Source organism: Gekko japonicus, unplaced genomic scaffold (genome assembly GCF_001447785.1).
Source record: "Gekko japonicus isolate JY-2015 unplaced genomic scaffold, Gekko_japonicus_V1.1 scaffold1151, whole genome shotgun sequence".
In the NCBI taxonomy this organism is placed as follows: domain Eukaryota; kingdom Metazoa; phylum Chordata; class Lepidosauria; order Squamata; family Gekkonidae; genus Gekko; species Gekko japonicus.
The window spans coordinates 436,310-461,194 of NW_015172037.1; the positions used below are offsets into that span (position 1 = coordinate 436,310).

General features: G+C 46.0%; 1 protein-coding gene across 1 annotated transcript in view; it reads left to right on the forward strand.

The window, feature by feature from the left end:
- LOC107118339 (glycosyltransferase-like protein LARGE1) overlaps positions 1-24,885 on the forward strand; it is a 321,370-nt gene that overhangs the window by 91,706 nt on the left and 204,779 nt on the right. The window contains exons 2-3 of the mRNA XM_015420643.1: positions 1,193-1,494; positions 15,650-15,732. Of these exons, the coding sequence (XP_015276129.1) occupies positions 1,193-1,494; positions 15,650-15,732 (385 nt within the window). The remainder of the gene's footprint in view (positions 1-1,192; positions 1,495-15,649; positions 15,733-24,885) is intronic.

Consider the following 24,885-nt stretch of genomic DNA (forward strand, 5'->3'; position numbering starts at 1 on the left):
GCTACGTCTTATGTAACTGACTGGCATCAAATATACTTAAGCACAGTTCAACAGTACATTTTATTCCTCCTTTTCTTTAAGTTCAATGGAGTCCGAAAGCAGAACTTCTCCAGGCTATTTCTCACATTGCATGTTCACCCCAACCATGGTATTAATTCCCCTCTGATGGAAAACAGGTAGAATGCAATGGGTGTTTGAGTGTTAACATCTGTCCCTGCCATTATACATGGTACAATGTGTGTATCTGGAATAAAGTAGGCAGCTATAAGAAAGAGATCCTGTCCATTCTTTATCCTCAGCCTCTTTAATTTTTGAATACAGAGAATTAAAGGAACAGTGGAAGATTTCTCCAGATGCAGGTTTTCTAATATATAACATTGCAAGCACTTCTTAGAATCTGTGTAGGAGGCATTAAGATGAGTTTGCAAAATGTGGGTATTTGGCCTAAATAACCAATTTCAAGCCAGGTGTCTAGTGGAAGATGACAATTATATTTGTCATCCCTCACCATCACCCTATGAAGGCCAGGTGAGCCATCATTCTCTCACAGCTTAACCTGCCTCACAAGGTTGTTGTGAGGACAAAATGGAGAATAATGAACAGCTTCTTGGATTAAAGGGAGGATAAAAAATATGGAAGAAATCTGTCATGTTGGAGCTAGATAGAAATTGTTATTTTCATGAGTCATCGCTTCCAGAGAAAGTCAATACGTTCATCACACTTCTGATTTATATTGGCAGAATAGTTGCTGGTCTGAATGAAAGTACCACTCTTGACTGAGACATAAGTCACAGGAATTTTGTGGTTGCTGTTCCCTGTTACTTCATGTAACACCTCTCCTATCAGGTAGAAACTATATGGGAAGGGAGGATGAGGTGAGATGATCACTCATCTCTTCCTCATACATTTTCAGGTGTTGATGTGATTCTTCCCACATAGTTCTTCCACATGGTTTCTGTGTCTTTATTTTGCCAAAGGGCTTGAACATGGAGCCAGAACTGCAGCAGGTTTGCATTCTTTGTGTATAATCTTTGCATTCTTTGTGTATAGTCTTTGGTGTAAGAGGAAGGGGGCAAAAGCATCATGAACATGTTTTGGAAGCTAATGGAGGGTAAAGTTTCTCTTTGCTTATCTGGAGCATAAATTTTAAACTGAGCCAATAAATATCTGTTGTTCCCCCCTCCCCCTGCAGATGGGAAGCCAGTGTCACTGTCTCCAATTGAATCTCAGCCCCACAGCCCTCGCTACACAGCCACAAGTCAACGAGAAAGAGAGAGCCTGGAAGTACGCATGCGGGAAGTGGAAGAGGAAAACCGGGCACTTCGCAAACAGCTCAGTCTGGTGCAGAGCCGGAGCTTGTCCCATCGTCGTGGAAATCACTCAAAAACTTATTCCATGGAGGAGGGGACTGGTGACAGTGAGAGCCTGCGGGCTGGCATCGTGGCAGGGAACAGCTCTGAGTGCGGACAACAGCCGGCAGTGGAGAAGTGTGAGGTAAGCAGATGATCTCCCCACTCAAAGCCACTCTTCTGGAAGTGTATTTGGTCCTGAGTGGTCTTCAGTCCCTACTCCCACAACTTGCCAAACATAAGTGGACTGCTACTTTTAGGGCACTGATAATAGCCACAGCAAAAGAGGGTGTGTATCAGTGTTCCCTCTAAGCTGAGTTAGTGTGAGCTAGCTCACAGTTTTTAAGCCTCCGGCTCACACATTTTTGTCTTTGCTCAGGAAGGATGGCTCCAGAACAAACTGATTGATGCAGGAGCCAGATCCCTCGCTCATAACTTTCATGTCAGTCGCTCACAAAGGAGAATTTTTGCTCACAAGACTCCAGAGCTTAGAGGGAACATTGGTGTGTATATGAGAGAGAGAAAGCGTGGTTGTTGATATGTCAGATAAGTTGAAAACAACAACAAAAGCCCTGACCTGAATAGCCCAGGCAAGTCCAATCTTGTCAGTTCTCAGAAGCTAAGCAGGGTCAACTCTGGTAAGTACTTGGATGGGAGACCTCCTTGGAATACCAAAGGTGGGAGGCAGGGACAGGCTTTATTCAACCACCTCTCTGAATATCCTCTAGGCTTCCAGTAGGGGTCAGTCACCAGAGATTGCTGTCACTTCCAGGTGCACACAAAGTCAGTCACCAGTAACCAGAGGTTGCCATGAATTCCAGGTGCACATACACTATCTCTCTCTCACACACACATATAAGAAATACAACCTGCCCAAAAAATGAACAACCCCCCCCCAAAAAAAACCTTCTGTTGCTCTCTCTGCACGTGTACATGCCACATTCACATTTCCTGGCGAATCAAGTTCTCTGTTTGTCCTTATCCCACCATGCCACCAAATTGTGGTGGAACAGACCTGCTCTGGCCTGCAGGCCCTGTTCCACCCTGCCCTCCATGGTTCCCAATACCTGGAGAGGCTTTTCTCTCTCTCTGGTAACCCACTGTCAACACCTGACCATTGTAGGAATTGCCCACTGGGAGGGGTCAGGACTCTCAGCTTCCCTTCCAGGTTCTGAGGCCTTGCCTTGTGTCTCCCTCTGCCTAGTGTTTGATCACCACAGGGGCAGTTTACTGCCTTGTGCTCCCCTGAAAGAATAGCCACTTGCCAGCTGCTGGCCTACTCCCTGGCACTCCTTTTAAAATAGCATGTCCAAGACTGTGCAGGTCTATGTGGTACAGAGAACTACTACTAGCATCCAAAGTTATAAAGTATTTATTAAAAAGAAAATGTTCACAAGCATACTTTTAGCACGGCACCAGATTGAGCAAGGGATTCAAAAGAAATGGGTAAAAAAAACAATTCCTCTGTCACTCTCTCTATACGTGCCTATCAGATGTTAAAATATAGGAAAGGCTCCTTAGTTTAGGATGTTATAGATCTCTACAGAGTAACAATTACCTTAAAGCTTCCTCCAGCTCTCCATGACAGCACATATTTAAATGACTGTCTCCTCCAGACCTCAATTAAGAGTTCTGCCTGCTCTGATGGACTCAGCACAAAAGAGCCCTTCTTCCTTGCTGCAAGGAGTTTTCTCCACCCACTGAACAGGTCAGTCTGGGTCAAAAAAGAAACTTTTACTGAAGCCTTCAGAATTTTCCTTCCTGAAGTCTCTCTAGTATTTAATTTCTCCAAATCTGTTCCCTGCTTGAAGAGGAGGGGGGAGCTTGACCCATTATCTCTCCTGCTTAGATATATTGGCATTTGTATAAAGGTGGGCTGAGGTACATCTGGAAAGCAGTTGAACTGACCTCTCCCCTTCCTGCCTGCTCTCTGCCCAGAGAGGGGGGGAAATATTAAACTCAGAGTGACGGTTTTGCTCATCTCAAACCTCCAATGCAAAAAATGGCATTTCTTCACTCAGACCATAGTTACTGGATAATGCAATGTGTTTAGTGATATACAGTTTGTATAGGAAAATTGGAAGATGTTCAGAATCCATAATAGTTGGTTTTAAAAAAAGATGAAGATGAGAAGGCCTTTAAGTACAGCTAGGAAATAAATGTGCTATTAAGGGAAAAGTGACATTTTACAAAGTGGGTCAAGAGAAGTTGCAGTTACTGTAGGAAGATGACAGTGTTCAAGGACAACTATAAACTAAAATCCTATGAAGTTTTATAAGGCATCTGTTGGACAGTCCTGATCATATCTTTTATATTGTATAAAGCACTGTGAGGTTGAAGCTGGACTTACGATTACTTAAACATTCAAAAGTACGCTCTGCCATGGGCACCCCATTCAGCCCTTATCTTCTGGCCTTCACCTGCAAAATGAGACCATCTACTTTTTTATAGGACTGTTGGCAGAAGTTAATAAAATATGTAAACTAGTTTGCATAATTCAAAGTGCTGGTTCTCGTCTTTGAAACCCTAAATGGCTCAGTGCCGGGGAACTTGAAGGGCCGCCACCTCCCAGATTGTCCAGCCCACCAGTTAAGAGCTGCCTAACAAGCTCTGCTCTCTGTGCTGTCTCACCTTCAGAGGTGAGGCAGGTGGCAACTAGAGACTGGGCTTTCTCAGTAATGGCCCTCAGTTATAGAATGCAGCTCCCCTTGGAGCTTGCCTGGCCACCTATGTTTCTTTCTGTTAGTTGCAAGGGCAAAACGTTTCTGTTCTCCCAGGCTTTTAATTAAGAGGTTGCTATTTATAACAATAGAAGGTAAAAGAAGGGGACGGCAAAGGATGAGATGGTTAGACAGTGTTATCGATGCAACAAACATGAAATTGAGCAAACTCTGGAGGATGGCGGAAGAGAGGAGGGCCTGGCATGATGTGGTCCATGGGGTCGCGAAGAGTTGGATTCGACTGTGCAACTGAACAACAACAACAAAATTCTGACACTTTTAGTCTTAGGAACTGTTATTTTAAGCCATCAGTGGTCTGTGATCTATGTTTTTATGCTGGTCTGGGTTTTAATGCTGGGTTTTAATTAATATCTCTTAATGTTTAGCTTTTATATTTTGTAAGCCCCCCTCAGACAGGTTCCTAGGGAGGCAGCATCAAAATTTTCTCTTTAACTTTCTCTTTAAATGGATTTTGCAAAGCCAAGCCACATATGAGAAACCCAGAAGCAGCGCGACTTCACCTGGAAGGTGGGTGAACTCGCACTGTTTCAGCTAGTGAAGCTGAGACCGGATAAAAGCTGAATAATATTGACTTTTATTCAGGCTCAGCTAGATCAGTAGCCAAATCAGATTAGAAAGTCTGATTTGGCTGAATAAATACCCAAAAATACTGATAAGGTATATCAGTATTGGCTTTGTATATACCGAGTGCACACCCCTACTGTAGATCTTTGAAGCACTGTTTACCTTCTTGTTTATTCCTTGGTTTTAAGAGTTTGACTGGAAACCTGGTAGGAAAGATAGAGATGGTAACTATGTGCTGTGGTAGGTGTGTGGGCTAGGTCATACAAAAAAGTACTAGAAAACTGTTACTTTCTTACCAAAGTTATCAATTACCTGTGTTAACAAATGCAGTTATTTTTTTCTCACAGCACTTGGAAAGCTAGCCAGTCAGCCAGACAATGAAAAATGCATATCCCCATCAATGCTCCCTCTAAGCCATGGAGTCTTGTGAGCAAAAATTCTACTTTGTGAGCTACTGGCATGAAAGTTGTGAGTGAGTGATTTCATTACTGCGTAACTTAGTTTGCTCTGGAGCCATCCTTCCTGAGCTAAGACAAAAATGTGTGAGCTGGAGGTTAAAAACTGTGAGCTAACTCACACTAACCCAGCTTAGAGGGAACACTGATCCCCATATATTCTCAGAATATGCTCAAAAGAAGCAATCACTATGACATAATTCTGGAATCTACTCAAGGTAGCAGCCCCATGTCTTTTCCCTCTCCACTGTAACTTCTAATAATTAGCCTGCAGTGCTTTTGAAGCAATACATCAGATGTTATAGAGCAGATTTTTAAAACAATAATAATATATGCTCCCTGTTTTGTTCTGGATCTGATTTTTCTGCCTCTCCAATTTATTGGGGGAAAAGCCATTTTCTTTTCTAACTGGAGAGAAATTTTGTAAGTAAATAAGCTCCTGCCAACTTGCCTTGTTCTAATGCTGAGGTTTGGCTAGCTGAATCTTTAAGGCCCAAGGCATGTAGTGCTATAAACCAGTTTAGGATAAAAGGAATAATTGCTAAAAGGGGGACTAGATTAGATGCCCTTTCGGATCCTAATGGTTTCCACCCATACATTTAGTTGCTCAGCAGGGATTAGCACTATACCTCAGGCGATGGCTATGTAAAATGTGAAAATTCACTGCCCTTGCGTTACATTTATCTTAACCACACATTATTGTGATGATAGCTTTCATTTTCTCATTTTAAGGATTCACCTAGTAATTCTGTGACAGAATGTAAGCTTAATTTAAACATCCCTATTATCAGATTTGCCTTCAGGGATCTCATCATTTATCCTATTACTGGAAATGCCAGTTATATGTTTACTTGAGAGACCTGTATTCCCTCATCACATGCCATGGTTTGTTTTCCTTAGTCAGAGATCATTTGAACTTCTTTGTTGTTGTTGAGATGTGGGGGTGTTGGCAGCAACAGTGGGGACACAGGAAAGGTTTACTTCAGATGAGGAAGGTTTAGGAAAGGATTCTGAACTGGGCATAGGTTTGCCTGCTATGGTGGGTGATCTCTCACTGGAAACCCATGCTTCCCACCACCATCCCTTTAGAAGTCAGGAGAAATGTTAACAAAAATCATCACCCAGAAGTGACATCACATCACTCTAGGAATCATTGGATTCCTAGAGAGGGTTTCAGTGATTCCCAGAGAGGATTGATGTTACTTCTTTGGGGAAACCATAGAGTTTCCAAAGAAGTGATTATGGTGTCCCCGCTCCCTGATTGCCATTGCCTGGCAACCCTAGCCAGGCAGGCAGGTAAATCAGGCACACTGAACTGCTATAAGTTGCCTAATGGTTGACTCAGTGTAAGGGAGCTTCATATGTTTGGTGAATGCATTTGAAAGTGCTTCTGGGGCCCCGGTCACATAGAAGGTTTTGGCCCGGGAGAGGGACGGATCGGGGGCACAGCAAACGGGCGCGATCTCACCGCAACATCTGGGAAGCGGCACACACCCATCCCCGATCCATCCCTAAAGCCGGAAAACCCACTGCAAAAAAGAACCACCTACAGAGGAGGACTTACCTGGAATGCCGCATCAAGCGCGGCCGTGGGATCGCCGGCGTGCCCGTTGTCCGGAGCAATCCATGCTCCTGGGCGAACTGCGCATGCGCACACATGCGCAGTTCAGCTGCCGTCCTCTTCCTTCAGTGGCTTCCCCCCGGCATCTGATCATGCCGGGGAGGCACTGCATGGCGGCTCAGGGGATCTATGTGATCCCGCCACCGCATGTCTCTTTTGGTGCGGCTTTCAAAAGCCGCACTTTGCCCGTGCTCTCCCCCCCCCCCCCGGTGTGGCAGGGGCCTGGTACAAGTAAAGCAGGTGGTGCTGCAACCAGATGGAGTCTTTAAATGACAACACAGTTCTGGTTGCTGTATCTCAAAAAGGATATTGTGAAGCTGGGAAAAGTACAATAGAGGGCAACCAAGATGATTAGGGGATTCAACCATCTTTCCTGTTAGTAAGTCTGGAGAGGCTGGGGCTTTTCATTCTAGACAAAAAATGGCTAAGAGGAGACATGGTAGAGGTTTTCAAAATTATGCACGTGGTGAAGAAAGTAGATAGAGCAAGCTTCCCCCCCCCCTTTGTCCTGTAACACTAGAACTCAGGGTCACCCAGTTAAGTTGTTGAGAAATAGGTTCAGGACAGACAAAAGGTAATACCTCTTTACTCAATAATCAGCTGAATAGTGGAATTCACTGCTGGTGGAGGTAGTGATGGCCACAAGCATAGGCCCCGGTCACACGGAGCATTTGCCGCGCTAAAGATACAGTTGATAGGTGGATTTTCCGGGCGTGATCACACCGCAACATCTGGGAAGTGTAGTGCTCCCGTGGCTATCCCGTGGCTTCCTGCCGAAGATGCGGAGTAAAAAACTAGTACTTATGAGGTACTGGTTTCCAGACATCGTGGGGCAAGGGCGGGTGTCTGATCGCGTTTCCGATGGAATCCCGTGGCATCCGGCGCTTGCCGATGTTCTGTCGCAAACAAGGGTGGTTTTTTCCCTCAAGTCTCTGCAGGATGCGCAAAAGCGCCCAACGGCGCATGCGCACAAACTTCAGTAAAAAACCCCACCCGTTTGCCATGGAAGCGGGGCCTAGCGATTGCTGCTGTGATCGCGCCACATCGCTTCTTTGCTGCGCTGCAGGATAACTGTGTGATTGGCACCTCACCCCCTAACCACGGGACCTCGACGGGACATGTGATCGGGCGGCCGCATGTTATTTTGTTCCGGGGCAAGCAGCCCCCCTTCCCCCCCACATTTCCAGCCCGTGTGACCAAGACCATAGATGGATTTAAAAAGGGGTTAGAAAGATTTATGGAGATAAGGTCTGTCAATGGCTGCTGCCCATGGTGATTGAAGGAAGCCACCCTATCCAAAGGCAGCAAACCTCTGAATACCAATGCTGGCAATCAGCAGCATGGGAGGACATTAATGTCCTGTTGATTTTGCCTTCCAGGATAACTGGTTGGCTGCTGTGTAAAACAGTACACTGGACTAGATGGCCAAGTGGTTTGATCAAGCAGGCTCTACTTACATTGTTATGTTCTTATGGAGGATAGTTACGTAGATTTTTTTTCACTGTGAAGGCTAAGTAGGATCTCTCTTGTTACAGAGACACTGTATATCTAAATACCAGATGTTGTGGGCATACATTTGGGAAAAGGCTGTTGCCTTCATCCCATGCGTGTGTGCTTCTTGAAGACTGTCGCTACAGTGGGGCATCTTGGGGCTAGGTCCCCCAACTTAGTGGCAAGGCCCCATGACTTCCCATCCAGCCAAGGGCCCCTGAGCAGTGGCAGGTACGGAGAAGGAGCTGAGTATTCCTGCAAAGCTGTCTGGCATGAAGGGCCAGCTACAATGGCCATGTGGAGCCAGACAGCATCTCTCTCTTTTCCACAGAAACTGAATTAAATTACCTTTAATTCAATTAGCCAGTGCCCCTTAAGAAATGTAAATGCCCCCTGACTTAAGAAATCCTGGCTACGGGACTGGATCAAAGTGGAATCTTCTTGTGTTATTAAGGTCATCCATTGAGATTTATCTGCAGTTTACATGGGCCTCAGTGTAAGATGCAGGCCCATCAGAAAGTAATTAAACGTAGAAGCAACCGACGTATTTTCTGTGTTTTCCCTTCCAACCCTTTGAGGATATATCTGGATAGGATTATTTGCTTATTTGTAGACTTCAGACTCTTCCTTACAGTTTATTATTTAGGGAATCTAAATTGAAACAGTTGGAGAAGAGTAAACATAAATTGACCAAGAAAGATCACTAGCTACATTTAAATATCATGAACAACATCTGTGTTGAGGAACAAGTTAGGAATTCTTTTGACTCCTCTTTCCATGTGCAGCTAAGAGATTGGAGGTTTCAGGTTCAAAGTTAAATGCAGTTTGTTCTGCCTGCAGTTTCATTTTGTGTTGAACTGTATGAAACAAGACATTGAAGCTTGTTCTGTTGCCTACGAATCATGTTCTGTTGACCATAAAATTAAGCTACCTACCTGTAATTGTAACAAACAGTGGCTTGTTCATGATATCTGAATGCAGTGATTGACTACTGGAATAGAGGTTTCCCTTCCCATCCTTTTTTTGTTTTTCTTACAGCTAGGTAAAAGTAGTAATATCAAATATATGAGAGATTCCATGACTGTAATTCATGTTGTAAAGTTTAACAGACCTCCTTTTCTGTACTTTTGAAATGCTATTCACATACACAGGGTTGCACATGCCCACAATCAGGAATCTTCCTCACAAGGGGAAAAGCAAGTGGCAGAGCTATTTGCAGGGCCAGCTCTTCCACTAGGCCAACTAGTACGACAGCCTAGGGCACAGATCTCAGAGGGACGCAGCGAGGCCCCTGCCGCCTGCCCGCCCCCAGCATGGCTTTCTGGGTGCCAGCCCTGCACAAGGGCCTGTGGAGGGAGGAAGCGCCACACTTCCGGTGAGCGGACTGGTGGTGGGTTCAGGCAGCTTCCCTTCTTCGCGGCTGCAGCTCCTTCCGGGCCTGGGTTCTGAGCCTCTCTTTGTGGCGTGAACCCCACAGGGCTGGCTTTGCCACAGCTGGCGCCCCTCGACTCGTGGCAGGGAGAGATGGGAGGAAGAGGTGGCAGTGGTGACAGGGTGCATGCGCTCTCACTGGGCGGGTGTGTTGCGACCTCAGGTTTTTTGGTGGCAGGGGGGTGCTGCGGGTGGGCAGGCAGGCATCAGCTGGCCCTCGTTGGTTCCCACTCTCTTGCTTGGGGCTCCTCCCAGCCGGTGGCAACCATGAACATGAGGAGGGTGGCCAGCATCTCCGCGTAGCTGGAGGAAGCTGGATCGACGGGCAGTGGTAGGGGGCTTGGTGATGGGCTGCTGGGAGGGAGGGAAGGACGGTCCCGGGTGGCTGCAAGGATGCCTGGAGGGGGGGTGCTAGAAATTGGTGAGCGCACGGGGGGGGGGCAGAAGGTGTCTTCGCCTAGCATGCAAAAATACCTGGGGCCGGCTCTGGCTATTTGAGATGGAAAGTAAAGGGTGTAGAAAGAGAGAGCTTCCTTTCTCCAGTGGTCTGGCGTGGGGCAGTCTTTACTTCTTGGAAGAAACTCCTCCCTGGAGGCAGGCAGGGTAACTGAACTTTGTGATTCCTGGAGTAGAGGGGCTTTGCTCCCAGGCCTGTCTTGGCCCTGCCTGCAGAACAGTTAGGTGTTGCTGCTTCTGCTCTCTTCAACATCGCAATTCCAAAGAGCTTTCTCTTTCCTTTTTAAATTTTTTTTTTAGTCTGACCTAGTTAGCCCTCCCATCCTTTTTCCTCCCCCTCTTTCTGGGGCAGTAGCCAGGGACTCCAGGGACATCTCCTGGGAACCTGACTTTTGAAACAAAGAGCTGCTTTGGGAACTTTTTTGCCGGTTGCCAACCTTGTGTTACTGGGGAGCTGTATCTCTGAACAGATCTGGACTACATACCTTTGCAAGATGGGATTTCTCTTCAAAATCCCTTGGTGCCTACCTGTATTATTATGCAATGGACGATCTTGGGCTATTGATACTTAACTCGGTAACTATGATCATCATTAATGTTTAGTAAGGGCAAATAGCCATAGGTTTTTGTTATTTTGTATCCTCTAGTAGTCTTTTACTATGCTCTGCACTGAATAAAGATCATTCATATTTGTAATTGTCTCTGATGCTGTAATTGAACTCCAAGGCTAAATCTTGTGTCTAGGCTGACCACAGAGCTACCCCTGTGAGAGAATAATTGTGTGCATCTCTGAGTTAGAGTTGCTGATGTGTTAAGTCCCAGATGCCAACTAAGAGATTGAATCTCTGCTCTTAGGCTAGGTGGGGACCCCTGTGAAGGGATTCTGGTGGCAAACTGTTGTGAAGCCTCGAGAGAGTACAGATTGTCTCGTAGATTTTTGTTTAATGTGCTGAAATACAGGATTCCCTTTCACCTCTGGACTGGGCTGAGTGGGTTAATCCTGTACAGGCTGTTTCTTGGAAGGTGCGAAGGCCTCAGTCTCCCCCCTGCCTAGGCACCTACTCACAAGTAGGGAAGAAGTAAGTGTGGGGATCACCATGGCGATAACCCCCCATCTTCTCTCAGCCGCAGGGACTCCAGCCTTTGGTTTTGGAGCCTCCCCGGTTGCTCTCACTTCCCAGGGAGTGTTGATGGCTGCTACAAAGGGAGCTTGTCAGCCACCTGCTGGGGCCATTAGGAGTCTATCAGGCTGGCTGGACTCAGCTTACTGCAGTTCCTCACTGCCTTATCCCCTCCAGCTGCTCTTCTGAAATTTGGTAAGGCAAAGGGGCCCTTCCTTTTAAAGGCTTCTGATGGGTTTTTAATTTACCCCCCCCTTTTTTAAAAATGGTGGAAGATGGTGGTGCATGTGAGACTTTCTGAGTTTGCACCTCAAGAGGGGTTGACCTCCTGCCTGGAGCTTCCCTCCTCACCCTCCCCTGCTTCTGCACAGGGCATTCTGCATGGGTCAGAATTGACAGGAACCCGTACCTTAGATCTCTCAGGGGATAATGTGCAGGCCAACCTCCTATCTTGGATTAAAGGGGAAATGCATAAAGAGATTAGAGCAGCTCTGTCTTTTTCTAGTTTAAGAGACCCATCCAGTTCTTCCAGCAGGTCTAGACAGCACTTACTCTCTAGCATAGGGACTGGTAGAAGAGGGGAGGGGAGAAATCCCCCCTCACCCCCATTCCAAAAGACGTAAAGTGGCCCACACTGAAAGACATTCCAATATAGCTGTAAGTTCTCTGTTAGACCACGATTCCAGTGTGTCTGACTCCTCAGGCTCTTCCTCTCCAAAAGAGGAGGAAGGGTTATTGGATGAAGAAGAGCCTGCAGACCTGTCTTTTTCTCCAGGAGGTCTTCACGTAGTTCCTTCCAAAGGTTCTTTGTATCCTGAAAATTCCTTTTAGCAATAAGGAGGCGGAAGCTTTTGAACCAAACAGATCTGCTGACTTAGCTAGAGCTTTTCTACAAGGGGGTCCCCCCTCCTTGGAATCCCCTTTCCTTCTGTCTTCAACAAGGTAGTCAAAGCTGAGTGGGAGACACCAGCAAGATCCAAGTCCAACCATCCCATTATCTCTCCTTTCTACTCCTTGGTACCAGACACAGCTGAGCGGTCCAAGCTTCCATTAGTCAATGACCCAACCTCTGTTCCAACTCAGTCATTTCTGCAGAGGCAGATGGCTTTCCAAGAGATCCTTGTGACAGAAGGATTGAACAGTCCTTACACAAGAACTTTGAAGCTTCATTGACTGCCCTTGGGGCCTCCATAGTGAGCTCTCTCTTTTCCAAGGCCAGTCTATCCCTGGACCTCAGACCTTTCGGAGGCAGGGAATGGCATCTCCAGGGAGCTCGAGGATGAACTAAAGAAGATCACCCTTGCAGCGGCCTTTTCTGTGGATGCATCACTGGACACGATTCAACTTTCAGCCAGAGCTATATTATGGCCAGACATCACACCTGGCTCTGCAACAGGGAAGTGGACATGTCCTCCCAGGCTCAAGTGGCTAGTGTGTCTTTTAAATGCATTTATCTTTTTAGCAAAGGTATGGACATTTGTCTGGTTGAAGACAAAGATAAGATGAGGTCTTTGCCTTCATGCAAGAGGGAACACAAGCCCAAGAAATGCTTTCACTCCTTTCATGAGCACAAGTGCACCTTTCGTTTCCGACCTCAAATCCTGCCAAAGGGAGATGACTGCCCAAGCAGTCAAATATCACTAGCTCATCCTTCCACAGACCAACAGGCCAGAGCCCATGGGGGCCCAAAAAGAACCCCTCGGCATGACTTCTACAGGAATTGAAACCCACCAAGTATAGGAGGATGTCTTCAACAGTTTGCAGCCCGTTGGGAGTCAACAGTGGGCGATAGGTGGGTTCTGGATACAGTTGTGAATGGCTACTCTTTGGAATTGTACTCCACTCCTCCTACCAGATTCATACAAGCCCCAAGGAGTCATTGCCCAAGGAAGCACCTCCTTCTTCAGGCCATTCAGCATTTACTGGACACTGGAGCAACAGAGCCAGTTCCGGAAGCCCAAAAGGCATTGGGGGTCCACTCAATCCCTTTTTGTAGTTCCAAAAAAGAATGGAGATGTAAAGGATTTGAAATGGATCCACCTTCAGGAGTTACCAGAGGGACGACAACTTCTGCTGTTTACCAGTCCTTTCCCTCCTTAGAGAAATTTGTAGGGATGCCACCTACACCTCGGTCCACGCATTCACCAGGCTGAGGCCACTTTTGGAAGAAGGGTCCTGCAGCATACCTTTTCAGGCTATGAGACAAGATTCTTTCCCTCCCTGGGGTATACTGCGTTTCTATGTCCCAGAAGTAGAGACTGCCCCACCCGGGCCGGGACTGGTAGAGAACGGAAGATTTTTCTTACTTACAGTGAATCTTCTTTCTCAGTGGTCCTGAGATGGGGCAATCTCTTCCCACCCTAGGGTAGAATTCTCTTTTTCAGTGGGTTCTTGAGCCGTAGTGGGCATGCAGTTCTGACCCTATGGGGCTTCGTGGCTTCCTTTCAGTTTTTGGCTGACCTGGTGGGCCCATGTTAGAGTTTTTCAACTGGTTTTCTGTGTGGTTTGTTGCCTTTTTTGGGAGGGGGTATTCCTTGTTTGAGATCCATTTTTTCATATTTGATACATTTTGGGAGATGGAATTGTACTGCTTCAGGACCAGACTCAGCGACCCTGCCTGCCTCCAAGGAGGAACTTCTTCCCAAAAGTAGACTGCTCCACCCCAGGATCACCAGGAAGGAGGCCTGTAGCTATGGTGAGCCTCCTGGGGCCCACCCTCTGACTTCCTGCCTAGCCCCCCAACTTCCTAGGTAGCCCAGGCCACCTGCCTCTCTGGGCTGCCTGGAATACTCCTCACCACCACCATCCCTCCCATTTCCCTGCTTGCCAGCAGCCTCACAGGCCTCTCCTTGCCTTCTCCTGTGGGCCTCGTCGTCTGAGGAGCAACTGCTCAGGTCGCTGGGGGTGGGCGGGTGCTGGGGCCAGTGCACTGGGGAGGAGTGGGGCACCAAGGCCCATGATGGGGGTGGCGCCTCTTCTTCGTCCTCCTTCTTGACTGCCTCAAGAGTCAGGGGCAATGAAGGGGCCAGGAGCAGAGGCGGAGAAGAGAAGGAGGCTCCTCTGTGGGCCATGGCAGGCAGGCAGGCAGGCAGGCAGGCGGCTGGCTGGGGGAGGACGAGGTGTGCACAGCAGCAGCGGTGGCTGCTTCCCAGGTCTGGCCTGCTGCTGCTTGGAGAGGGGGAGGGGAGATGACAGTGACACTTCCGCCAGCTGAGCTGGGGTAGAGCGAGTGGAGGAGGCAGGAGAAGAGCAGAGAGGAGGAGGCTGCAGCAGCAGCAGGGGGGAGAGTGCGGGCCTTGCATGGAGTTTTTTCCCCCTATTGGGGGGAAAGTGTGAGAGTGGGAGACAAGCGTGAGAGCAAGAGACAGAAGCTCCTAGCCAAGAGCAGCGAGGGAGCCAGGTCAGCTCATGGGACCTCCCAATCCCACCCTATGGAGGGAAGAGAAAGCCAGGAGGCTGGAAACGGGGGGGGGGGGGGGCGAGGGGGAGAGTGAGGGATGCTGGCTGCATTGGAGATCCAGGGAGAGGGCTTGAGGGTGGGGGGAGAAGTAATTAAATTATCTAAATTGGCTAAGTACCCCCTGAGACATTTAAATGCCTCCCAACTTAGAAATTCCTGGCTATGGGCCTGAGGAAGATACATGGTAAGGGAGAATAATCTTCCATTCCCAGCCAGCATTTCTTTGCTCAAGGTCACAGCCCCTCAAAGGTGTTTTTCTTAAGGAACATCCATCAGGATATCACTACATGCCTTCTTGTTGGATAGGAACAGAGGTATGGGTGTGCCTATGCACATTTTGGTGTGGGTAGGAAGAGCTATTACTGAAAGCAGGAGTTTGCAAGTCCCTTACTCCTTTAGATATTTCAGTAGAATGATACTCTCTACAGATGACATTTGGAGCCAATGTAAGTGCTCTGTTTTTCCAGAAGATTGTATTTTTGTTTCCCAGGAGGGGGTCCCCCCCCCACTTCTTAGCAGACTTTAAAAATAGCCTTCTTATTGATATTCTTTGCTTTTTCTGGAAGAGTGAGCTTCTGTACATAAGCTTTCTTTGGTTCATTTTAAATAAACTTGGAGAAGCTCAGATTGTTTGCTTCTGGTCTTGGGCAGGATTGCTGTTGCAAAGACTGAGATCTACTGTTCCTATGCAGTTAATTTAAGAACAGCCCATGTAGCATATAGCGATGGTTTCCAGTGGGTATAGCAATGGTTTCCAGTAGGGTATTAGAATATATTAGAGGTATTAGAATATATTTAACAAACCTGACTCAAGTGAGCTTTAAACAGTTACAAAATGGCCCCTCTTAATGATAAATAACAGAATTGTTATTGTTTTCCTGCATAACAAATATTAATACCTCCAAATGGTATTTATCTTCCTTCATGTGTTTTTATTTATTGTCTCTTTATTTTCTCTAGACAATCCATGTCGCCATTGTCTGTGCTGGGTACAATGCCAGTCGGGATGTTGTCACACTCGTCAAATCAGTCCTGTTTCATAGGTAATGCCTTTTTACCCTTGTTGCACGTTTCTTGTAAAGATGATGGAATATGTGCCTGCTCCTTGTATATCACAGTATGTGGGTGAATCCATGCCCCTATCCAATACCAAACAATATTCTTACACACCTGTCTAAAATGTCTTCATGTATTTGGAAGAATTTCATGCACCTCTGGAGCTCCATGGGTTTTGCTAATGTTTCTATTTATGGGAAACACTTTGTGGCATATGACCAATGCAGGTGTCGAACTGTTGCAGTAATGCTCAGCATATGTGTCATATGATTGCTGACTTCTGTGCCATACCCTTTACTTTTAATGCAGCAGGGAGCTTGCTAGGCCATCATAAAGTACATGGATCAGGACCATGAGGTAGGTTGCAGAGCCAACCTACTAAAGTCATGAGCCCCATAGAGCAGCCATTTCTTTTGGCTAGTTTTTGAAAGGACCTGCTGTTACTGTGCAGGCACAGAGAGCAAGAGCATCATGCCTGTTTCCTCTCCCCAAGTAAGATCTTGTTTGTCCTCCTCACCCACCCAGCAGCACTCACTCCTGCCAGTTGGGCCTCTGATGCTCCACACATGTGCTTGCCTTGCATCATAGAGTGCTCTCTCCACAAGAAAGCTTATATTTTACAGTTAGGGACCTCCACACTCCAAGCATGGATGAAGAGCATTAGACAACTGGTGGGTGAGGGTGGGCAAGCTTGCCACAGGGAGAGAGAGGCCAAGGGAGAACTTTTGCACAGAAGGTGGCTTGCCTCTGCTGGCTTGTTTCTCACTGCAGCACACTCCTGATGCTTGGTTTGTGATTCTTATCTCCAGCTCTCTTGAACTTGACCAAGGCCATAACACTGCCTCTTCCTGTCATGTGATTCTGGTATCATGTGACTTCTTACAATATGTCTGCAGACCTATAAGTCCCATCCTGCTCTGCTCCCTGGGAGTTGTTTAAATGGTTGAAGGCTAGTGCCTTAGTTCTCTCTTTGCTGCTATAAACCAGTACCATAACATTAATTGGTTTGGCTTGGCTTTTTATGTATAAAAATGAAAATAGAAATTAGAGATTCCATGTGAATATTTTGCTGTTATCCCCCCATAATATACAACTTAAGTCGCCTTGTTTTATTATTATGTGCCTGGTGTATCTGGAAAGCAGCACAGTCCATGAGTGGCTTGATTACAAATGGAAGTGGCTATATACACCTCATTATTTTTTCCTTTGAGATTCATCTTCATTGGCCAGTTTGGAGGCCAGTTGGATATCACTTCCTCAGCTGGTCCCTTCTAATAGAGACAGTGCACACAATATTTGGATGTTACTCCTTCTTGTGGCTCTTTCAGAGGGCTGTTCTTTTCCACTGTTGACAGGGTGACTGTGTGCAGTGAGAATTATTGGCATATTCTCTGCAATATTTGAGTTTATTATAGAACACAGTGGCAGAAGGATCTCTTGAACCTAAGCCATTAAGGGCTTTGTAGATCAACATCAACTCCTTGAATTGTGCAGAAGTGACAGTAGGGATTAGTACTGATAATGGAGGAATGTTGTAATATGTTCTCATGAATTCAAATGCCATCAGGCTGGTCATATTCCATACATGCTGAACCTTCTAAATATTCCTAGAGGCACATATACAATTGATGAATTGCAGAAGTCTAGTGTCAAAGCTGAAATGGTATGAAATGATGGTCACTGAATATGAGGCTGGAACAAATATATATTAATTATTATATTCCTTACAAAGTTTTGTTATTTCTTTTATATCTTGCATAGATTTGAATTGTCTTGTTTCCTGTTATTAAAAAAAACCTAAGTTAATGTTGATAAGTGTGGAAGCATCACTGTTGTTAATTTTAAATATGTATTCCCAAAGTTTTGTAGCTTTTTCAGAGCAAAAGATGATTCATCCATTTCCTTACAGTGAAAAAGCTGACATTATTGCAGCTATATTTTTCATCTTACTCAAAAGTGTAAGGCCTTGACTTTGAAACTGCTCTGGTTTTTCTTGGGTCACTAGGTTGGTTGACATAGAAATCTTTCCTTTATTCATTTAAATGTAGGAAACTAAGTTTAGCTCAGTATTAGTTCACTTACCTATATAAGTTACGTTTCTGGCCACCTAAAGGTAAGCTTAAGTTGTTCTTACCATGAACTACATAAGAGAAATGCTAAATGAGACAATTAGACCACCTTTTTTTTTACCCAAAGTAAGTTCAAATGAATTGTTTTTACACATAATTCCTTATGCTTAAAATAAGCTTTGTTTCTTTGTTTCCTTTTTTGATATAATTGGTATGTTCACACATCAGAAAATGTCATAAGCGACTCTTCTCAGTAAAAAGTCAGTGCTTTGGTCTTCTGAAGTGGCTATAGCATGAAAGGTCAGCGTTACCTGTACAAAAACACAATCACTTAACCCAACATCTCCTCTGAACACAGCACAGTGCTTCTCCAGGAAACAGTAATTAAGGTGACAGGAAAGAGGACATTTCAATTACTGGGAACCAAATGCTGCAAAACCAAAATCAAATACTGATGTAGATCTTCTCTATGCAATCTTGAACAATCAGATGGAACAGTTGTACCTGAAAATGACTGGTTCAGCGGGTTGACTTAAATTATCATTTTAACTTTGACTTTTAAGTGAAAACTGGTTTGGAGGGGTCTCATCTTCCCCTTGACTCGGGCATAGCAAGCACTGAGATACTGTATAATTTATTATAATTAAGCAGGCTGGGTGAGCTGGAAGAACTGGATTACTGGTGTGTCGAAATAGCTGGAATGACCTCTGCAGTCATGTGAACCAAGTGAAAGGTCGTAGAAGTTTGCCTGCTTTCTCCTGTGCTCTTAATACTGAACTGTTCTTGGCTTTCATGATCACCACATTTATTTCCATATATACTAAATGTTTTGAATAGAGAAATGTGTGTACTTGGAAATGTGTTGCTCAGATTTCTTTGACAAGATGGGTCTCCTGATAATTTATAGCTACACTTGACAATTTACTGGCACAATGCTAGCAGTGAAGGAAAATGGAAAGATACCGCTGTATAAACAATATACAGGCTGCAGGAGCCCCTCCCCCTTGTACATTATAGCTTGGCTAGGCATTGGCGCAATTCAGATGACCCACCAAACCATGGGCCCTGTTCACATGGCGAATTTGCTGCGGGAGAGCCATGATTGGATGGCGGATTTTCCGGGCACGATCACACCACAACATTTGGCAAGTGGAGTGCACCCGTGGCATGCCGCCAAAAATGTGCGATAAAAAATATCTCCTGGAAGGTAGTAGCAAACCGTTTGCCACGGGCTGCCTCCGGACTCCCTTGGTGTGATCGCACTGGCGTGGCTTTTCCCTCCAGCCGTTTTCGTTGCAGCGTGCACGCCGAGGGCCGGAACCGTGGGTTGCCACTGACACATTTGATCGCGTTGTCGTGTGGCTAATTGCAGTGCCACAAATAGCCATGCCTCCCCCGCGCGTTTTCTGGCCTGTATGACCAGGGCCATGGTTTAATTGAACTAACTACAGTAAGTAGTGATTTGTGCTAACATGAGCCACTCAGCTGTCATTAGTGTGCCTCAAGCAATGATCTGAAAACTGTGTTTTCTTATGGTGAACAGATACGGATATCCTGGCTTCTTGTCTGGTGATACCCTTGTTGCAATGCAGGCTGAGATTCCTGTTTAAACCCCTACTGGGTTGGCTTACTCCCCACCACCATTTATATGCAAGGAGACAACAACATGATGGGCTGTTTTGAACAGCACAGGGTAAGATCTCACATCTTCCACTGTGCTGCATCATGCTAAATGATGCTGTACCTTTGGCCCAATAACCAGAGTCCATCCCTCATGTGTCCTGTCTCTCCTGCAGACCCACCACTTGCCAGCATGTCTCAGTTGTCCTGGAATATAGGAAATCCAAAAGAATGTCTTGTGTGACAAACCTCCACTAGGCTGGCCAGTGAGAGTGGAGCCCCTCCCCAGGGCCCAACTCACTGGACATGTGTCTCACAGAAGTAAAGCAGGGGCAGCTAATGATCCAGGGAGAGGAAGGAAGGGAGAGATGTGGGTGCCCTGCAGAAAAGTCAGATGTGCATGTGTGGCCTTGCACAAGCAGGCTACGAAGGGGCATGGATACAGCTGAGATGAGGCATCCAGGGGTTTGATGGCACAAAGAGTTTGATGGTAAATTCTAGGATGGGACTAAAAAGGAGCTGTAAGGCATAGTCAGGGACTAGCAGAGGCAGGAGAGTGATGCAACCACTAACCCCATCAGAAGTAGGCGTTACTTTGATAGTCCTTCATGGAAATGGAAATTGAATTGTATTGAGCAGCTCTAACAGCTGCTGAACAAATTTGCAGTTGCTTGTTGGTCAGAATCCAATTTGCAGCTGATTGGAGGAATCAACTGGAATCTGGTTCTTATCCATCCTGCTCCCTCAGCAAAAACAATTGCACAATGAAACTGCAAAAGGGGTTCTTCCTCCTAGCTGGGTTGAGATTAGGGATGCCAGCCTCCAGGTGGGACCTGGGGATCCCCTGGGATTACATCTCATCTCTAGACTACAGAGATCAGTCCCCCTGGAGAAAATGGATGCGTTGGAGGGTGGACTCTATGGCATTGTACCCCACTGAGGTCCCTGTCCTCCCCAGGCTGCACCCCCAAATCTCCAGACGTTTCCCACCCTGGACCTGGCAACCCTAGATGAGACAGAAGCAATGTTTTTGGTCTTTGCATTGCTAATGGGAGAGGAGAAGGAGCTGGTTTCTCTCCTTTGCTGCTGTTGTGTCCTGGGAACCGCCACTAGGCAGTGGCCAGGCATGCAGAGCTTGATTCCTAAAGAACAATAGAGGCTAGGCTCCTAAAATCCAATAGGGGAACCAATAGAAACCTTGGCGGGAGATTCAAACCTCCCAATGGGATCCAGGGGAGTTCCCTTGGATATGTATATAATTGGCCACTTGGCCGTTTGTCTTTTGTAGTATGAAGTACTGAGTAAATGTGTGTTCCTTATGTGGTTGTCAGAGTCCTGATGTATCGAACTGAGTACTTTACAGCTGCTTTGGCCAGCACCTTGTGGTAGAGAAAAGGACAATCAGCTGGAATTCTGACACACACACAGCCCCAAATTTACTGCATTTTAGCAAGTCTGGGAGATCAAAAGATCCCTAGATAATCAGCTGCAAATTGGCTCCTAATTCCCCTTCACCTAAAAAAAAAAAAAAAAACTTTGCTGAGAACAGAGAAAAATTTCCCCAGCAAGAGACCAGAAGCTGACTCCCCACTGATCCCTTAGCAGCTGCAAGTCAGCTTCTGATGGCTGCAAGAGCCTTTTCCAATGAACAGATTCCGAACAGTCCATCAATTAATCGGCTTCCTGATCACCACTGCAGAACAAACAGTGAGCTGAACTCAGAGGTGCTCAAGCATCCTTAGTTTAATCATGGTTTGCAATTCTGGTTTGTAAGGAAAATGAAAACCATAGCTTGTTAGTTGGGTTATAATGCAAGCTGTGGTTTGCTGTGAACCCAAAAATATTTCCCTGGCAGTGTGGTAAAAGAAGGGAAGAAATGTGTCTGTGTCCACACATGCAAGTGCACCAGCGATCCTCCAGGCCTATTCACCTATTAGCAACCACTATTGCCGTTAACCTGAACCAAACAACTGCATGGTGAGAGGAAATTAGTAACCTGTATCCACTTGTATACAGAGGAGGTATAGTCTTTTGCAGGGTTCATTTTGTAGAAAAAGATGTGCAGGAGCTCATTAACATAACTCATTTGCACAACTTATTTGCATATGCCACACTCCCTGACATCACCAGAAGTGTGTCAGAAAGCAACACCCACCGCTCAGGCTCCACTGGGCTGTTTTGGATTACTAGCTGTTGGGGGGGGGGGGAGAAACGTGTAGATCTGTCCTCCCAGAGGAGGGAGAGCTTGTACCTGAATAAAATTTAGTCTTAAAGGTGCCACTGGACTGTTTTGGACCAGGGGGCCAGGGGGAGCTCTGCAACTTACCTGGCTGCTTCTTGCTCTGACTGAGGGATGCTGGGAGCAGGGGGTGGGGCTTGTTGCATGTGCCTGCCCTCTGGACTCTCTACTGCCAGAGCTCCACTCCTGTGCGCTCCTGCAGGAAATGACCCCTGGTCTTTTGAATCTCAAATTTATATAGAAGCAGCATTTTATTATTCAAATCCTGGAAAACATGATAAACAAGGAGATGGAAGAACCTGGTAGGTGGTGTGCTGGCCTTTCCCCCCCCATGCCTAGTTAAGTGCTTTGAAACTGCAGTTGATGTTTCCGTTGTAAAAGAGGACTCCAGATGTGCAAGCGTATGTGCCAATTCTATAGAAAGCCTGAAAACTTTCAAGTCAATTTGCCACCAATTGTTCAGGTGAAATAGGATTGCACTTTGGCGGTTGCAAGCCCCAATGATGGGCAGTGCTGCATAGATGGAAAGCTGAACAGTCATTCATCAGTCTTCAGCTTCTGAATTGTTGTGTTATGCCAAGCCTATGATTTAAGTTTCCAATGCAGATACTTTCCCAGTGCAGGCTGGCTAGGGCCATTGCCTGTATTGCTCAAGATAGGTTCTGACAGCATAATATCAACCTGTCTTCCTTTTTTGTTTTACCTTTAAAATGAACTGTCAGTATGACTATCTGACCCTATGGCAGAATTCACACCATGGTTTGTCACTGGAGGAAAGATCCTGTGGAATGTTGGCAGAGTGTAGATATGCAGTAAAGCGGAGCACAAGCTGTTTAAAGAATAAAGTTGGTTTATTAATAAGAGAACAAACTTTGTAAGATAGAGGAAAGAGAAAAGTAGGAAGTCCCTAATCTCACTATGCAAACTAGTTGTCCCCTCTGCTGCCCCCTGCAGGACATTATTTTCATTTTCTTTATTTATGCACAATAGTCCATGCATATTGCAACATGGAATACTGGGGCTCATATGCACCTTCCTTTCCTCCACTGCTTCTTTCCTCACCTGAAGCATGGCTAATAACATCATATTATACTGTACTATATGCATAGACACACTGGATGTTACTTTTGTGAGTCCATGCAAATTCGTGTCTGTGTGCTGTGGGAGGAGAGTTCTCCTACTGCACTTGTCTTGCCACTGCAGAAGATGGGATTTCATTCTGTGTTACATAATTTACTGTATTGGGTGGAATTGGAACCGTTCCAGTTCCACCTCTGCAGATTTTTACACATGTTGTCTTCCAACCTTCCTTTTACAGTTGCCTTTATAAACGGTATGGGTTTTCCTGTTACTGTCTGCCTGTGCTTAAACTATAGGGTCGCCAACCTCCAGATTGTGGTTGGAGAATGGAGATCTCCTGGGATTACAACTGATCTCCAGGCAACAGAGATCAGTTCCCCTGGAGAAAATGGCTGCTTTGGAAGGTGGACTTTATGGAATTATACCCCATTAAAGTCCCTTCCCAAACCCCTCCCTTCTCGGGATCCACCCTCCCCAATATCTCCAAGGTATTTTCCAACCCTGAGCAGGCAACCTTATTAAACGACTAGCCTGATACTCATGCTTCGCTACGGTATTTAAGTTCTGTAAATCCAGTTATAACACTGATGATGTGAGAAAGGCTAAAGCACAGATGGAGCTGAGGAGAAAGGCTAAAGCACGGATGGAGCTGAGGCTTGTGAGGGATGCTAAAAATAACAAGAAAGGTTTCTTTGCCTATGTTCGGAGCAAAAAGAAGAAGAGGGATGGGGTAAGCTCATTGCTAGGGGAAGACGGTCAAGCCTTAACAAGGGATGAAGACAAAGTGGAATTACTCAACTCTCACTTTGCATTGGTCTTTAACTGTAAGACGAGCTGTATACAAACTGAAGAATGCAGGGCATATGAAGGAAGGAGAAACTGCCAGTCCAGAGTAAGTAAGGAAATGGTTAGAGAGCATCTAGCTGCCTTAAATACTTTCGAATCTCCAGGGTTGGATGGCTTGTATCCCAGGGTGCTAAAAGGAATTGCAGATGTTATTTCAGAGCTTCTAGCTGTAATCTTTGAGATGTCCTGGAGTACTGGTGTTTGTGCCGGAAGACTGGAGTAGAGCAAATGTTGTCTCGATCTTCAAGAAGGGAAGGCCTATGTTGTAGGTATGTAGGGCTATCTTTCAGTATACTCCTGCAGAGTGCAGGGGGTTGGACTAGATGACCTGCAAGGTCCCTTCCAACTCTAACATTCTATGATTCTATGACTGTGGGCTGGAGGATAGTCAGATCCACATTCTTGCTTCTGCCTGCTCTTTCGTCCAGTTTAGTAAATCAAATGGGAAACCCACATAACACAAAGAGCTACATATACTCAGTATAGTTTATCACTTACCAAAAAACACGGGCCTAAAAACTTTTGCTCTACAATGGGGATAGAAAATTTGTAAGAATTCATTATGAGAGAGCCAGCACAGCATTAGTTAGAATATCAAACTAGGATCTGGGACACCTGATTGTGCCATGGAAGCTTGCTGGGTGACCTTGGGGAAGTCACATCATCTCAGTCTAAGCTGTGAGGATAAAATGGAGAAGGGGAAAATGCTCTAAACTACTTCAGGTTTCCATTCAAGAGAAAACTGTGATGATGATGATGATGATGATAATGATGATGATGATGATGATGATGCTTTCGATTTATTAATCGCTTTCCCCACGAGTGGGCTCAAAGTGATTCACAGTTACACTTTTAGACAGGGAACTAACAATGTTTCATAGGGGATAGGAAACACAACATATAATTATTTTTTTTAATTGCACACGCCGTAACTGCACGGTGGAAACGTCTCTGGCTTGGATCAGTCATGTCCCGAACGGCTGCGTCGACCGGCTTGATGACGGGGCTTCAGAACCCATATGTCGTATCGCCACACTGCCACCACCTGGCTGGAGCATCCCACTGCAGGGATTTTTCTTGTAGCCGAGAGTTTCTACCACCTTCCGATTCTGGAGCAGGACGTCCCAACCGAGAGCTAACACATTCCCACAGGGGAGTTGGTGTGCCCACCCTCTCTAAGGAGTGGTTCCCATTTTATCTACTCGCCGAGGCTTTCAAATCGCTGGGTGGACGATGAGCTGGGGACAACAGGCTGGCTGCTCACACCAGCGCGGGGCTCAAACTGA